Genomic DNA, 3,511 nt, shown 5'->3' on the forward strand with positions numbered 1-3,511 from the left:
GCACCTGTAGTCCCAGCTACTCAGGAGGCTGAGGCAGGAGAATGGCGGAAACCCGGGAGGCAGAGCTTGCAGTGAGCCAAGTACTGTACTCCAACCTGGGCGACAGAGCGAGACTCCGTCTCAAAAAAAAAAAAAAAAAAAAAATTATTTATTATTATTATTATTATTTTTTTTGAGACAAGGTCTCACTCTGTTGCCAGGCTGGAGTGCAGTGGCATCATCATGGCTCACTGCAGCCTTGAACTCCTGGGCTCAAGCAATCCTCCCACCTCAGCCTCCTGAGTAGATGGGACTACAGACGCACACCATCATGCCAGGCTACTTTTTGTTTTGTTTTTTTGTAGAGATGGGGTCTCACTGTGTTGCCCAGGTTGGTCTTTAACTACTGGACTCAAATGATCCTCTTGCCTCAGCCTCCCAAAGTGCTGGAATTACAGGCATGAGCCACCACACCCAGCCGATTACCATATACTTCAACTGTCCTTTTCCAATCTACCATTTAAATAGATGATGTAATTTTTTTTTTTTTTTTTTTTTCCAGACAGAGTCTTGCTTTGCCGCCCAGGCTGGAGTACAATGGCACAATCTTGGCTCACTGAAACCTCTGCCGCCCGGGCTCAAGCGATTCTCCTGCCTCAGCCTTCTGAGTAGCTGGGATTACAGGTGTGTGCCACCACGCCCGGCTAATTTTTGCATTTTTAGTAGAGACGGGGTTTCAGCATCTTGGTCAGGCTGGTCTTGAATTCCTGACCTCGTGATGCACCTGCCTTGGTCTCCCAAAGTGCTGGGATTACAGACATGAGCCACTGCGCCCGATGATGTAATATTTTAACCACCATTTCTGCCCTGCTGATAGAGGCAATAGGATACTAAGACTAAAGTGTTAAGGTGGTCAGTAGCAAAAATGTCACATAGAACACAGAATAGGAAGAGTCCAGTTACTGCAGTAGCAATGTAGACAATCATTTAACTTCCTCTGAAAATGTATAACACTTAGCATTCCATAAACAAAAGGGTATAAAGAAAACTGCCTTATATATGGCAGGGACTCAACTTACTTGATGTATTAAATAAAAAAGAGAAAAAAAAAGAGAAATTACAGCAAATCTCTTGGTAACAGTAGTAGTATTACAGATTTCTGAATATGACAAGAAGTAAATTATAGTTTGGGCATTTTGAAGAAGAATCTTATCTATCAGAGACTACTGAGCATGTCCAACCTTCTCAACAGCCATGTAATTCAAAACAACCTATAAAATTAGTCCTTTAAAAATAATTTAAAGCAAAAAACATGAGGAAAATGTTAGGCTGGGCATGGTGGCTCGTGTCTGTAATCCCAGCACTTTGTGAGGCCGAGGCAGGAGGATCACTTGAGCCCAGGAGTTCCAGGCTGCAGTCCTTTTAAGTTTCTTGAGTTAGGGCCTTTGAAGAATCTAATTGCATTGGGATATAAAATAATTTTATTTCAGAATAACCTCAAAATGGACTATAATTTAATCCATGGTTTATGGGGGGAGACTGCTCTAAGAAACAAAAATGCTGACAGGAAACAAAGTTAATCATTATGTAATATATAGTCTGCAATTGTCTCAAACATTCTGTTACCTTTATCATAGTGGCAGATCTCTAAAATTTTAGAAAATTTTGGGGGACTTTTGGTTAATATAATGATGGAGGCACTACTGATCATCCTCCAATTCATGGGACAGTTCTCTATAACAAAGAATTGTTACAAATAATTGTTTTGGTTTTTTGTTCGTTTTTTGAAACAGGGTCTCACTCTGTCGCCCAGGCTGGAGTGCAGTGATGCGATCTTGGCTCACTGCAACCTCTGCCTCCTGGGTTCAAGCGATTCTTGTGCCTACTGAGTAGCTGGGACTACAGGCCCCCGCCACCACGACCAGCTAATTTTTGGTTTTTGTTTTGTTTTGTTTTGTTCTTTTAAGACAGTGTTTTGCTCTTGTCACCCAGGCTGGAGTTCAATGGCATGACCTTGGCTCATTGCAACTTCCACCTCCTGGATTGAAGCGATTCTCCTGCCTCAGCCTCCCAAGGAGCTAGGATTACAGGCATGTGCTACCACACCCAGCTAATTTTTGTATTTTTAGTACAGACAGGGTTTCACCATGTTGGCCAAGGCTGGTCTCAAACTCCTGACTTCAGGTGATCCACCCTCTCGGCCTCCCAAAGTGCTGGGATTACAGGTGTGAGCCACCATGCCTGGCCTACAAATAATTGTTATATTAATTTTTTTAATTATATGGTTGGATATTATTACCTATGAATTTCATCTCAGGATAGTAAAGAAAATAGTACAAAATATTTCTGAAAGTATGCTTATCAAAAATGTTTAATCTGGCTGGGTGCAGTGGCTCACGCCTATAATTCCATCACTTTGAGAGGCTGAGGCAGGAGGATCACTTGAGGCCAGGAGTTCAAGACCAGTCTGGGCAACAGAGTGAGACCCTGTCTTTAAAAAAAAAAAAAAAAAAAAAAAAAATTTCACCTGAATCTAATCAGGCTTTTAATAACAAATTTCCAATTTACAGGAAACAAAGGAACAAGTGAAAAGATACATAATGACCTTACATATCTTAAATAAAAAACAACCTATGGTACAAATAGTCTCCTTAACAAGACTGCTATCATGAGACAGAGGGGAGTGTACTATGAATACATCCAAAGCCCCACATGCTATGCTAAGCCTAGAGATTACAAAGATGAATAAGTCAGTTCCTGTCCTCAAGTAACCTACTGAGAAATCTATTCAATACTTGAATATTATAAAACTAAACTTTTCAGACTTCCTATTTCTGTAAAGGACACAAAAATAGCAGCAAGGAAAGATAATAAAGTATTGCTAGTACCATTTTTCGGCCTCCAGAAGATCCTGATTCACACTATTGGTGCTGTGCTCTCTGCCATCAAATGTTCTGATTTTGGGATATTCTGTTCTTCCTGCACATGCTGCTCTCATTTTTAAATTGAAAGCAGCTTGTGCTATCTGCTTATAATGCTTCCTGCTAATTAGGATCTGTTGCTTCACTTGGTGTAGAGCATCTAAAAAGAATCTTTCCACTTCTGTTCTCTCATCCAGTATGTTCTTGGCCAGCTTCTTCACACGATTCATTTCCCTGTCTTTCATCTGAAGAAGGTGCTGCAGCTTGTCAATTTCTACCTGACCCGCTTGGTTCTCTATCATTGCGTGTTGCTGCAGTTTTAAAACTTCACTCTCAAACTCTTTGGTCATGTAACCCAGAGCAGTCTCCAAGTTTACTACCTTCTTCTGAAGGGTTTGGATTTGTGATCTCTGCTGGACAAGTTGCATAATCTTTTCCTTAATCAACAGATCATTGATCTCCTAAAAATAGAAAGAGAGGTGATTTTTTTTTTTTTTTTTTTTTTTTTTTTTTTTGGAGGGTTGTCCCTTTGTCCCCCCGGCGGGGGCGCGGTGGGCCCCGCACCCCTCCCCCCACCCCCTGTAGAGAGGGTTCCAGCCATTCTTCTCCCC

At 41.4% G+C, this 3,511-nt stretch overlaps 1 protein-coding gene across 4 annotated transcripts in view; it reads right to left on the reverse strand.

Annotated features, from left to right (window-relative positions):
* The window catches only part of BBOF1 (basal body orientation factor 1), a 54,661-nt gene that overhangs the window by 16,150 nt on the left and 35,000 nt on the right, over positions 1–3,511 (reverse strand). For all 4 annotated transcript variants that reach the window (XM_026455791.2, XM_026455792.2, XM_026455795.2 and 1 more), the window contains one exon: positions 2,868–3,361. In XM_026455791.2, coding sequence (XP_026311576.1) covers positions 2,868–3,361 — 494 coding nt within the window. The remainder of the gene's footprint in view (positions 1–2,867; positions 3,362–3,511) is intronic.

The sequence above is a fragment of the Piliocolobus tephrosceles genome, chromosome 6 (assembly GCF_002776525.5).
Source record: "Piliocolobus tephrosceles isolate RC106 chromosome 6, ASM277652v3, whole genome shotgun sequence".
Lineage (NCBI taxonomy): Eukaryota > Metazoa > Chordata > Mammalia > Primates > Cercopithecidae > Piliocolobus > Piliocolobus tephrosceles.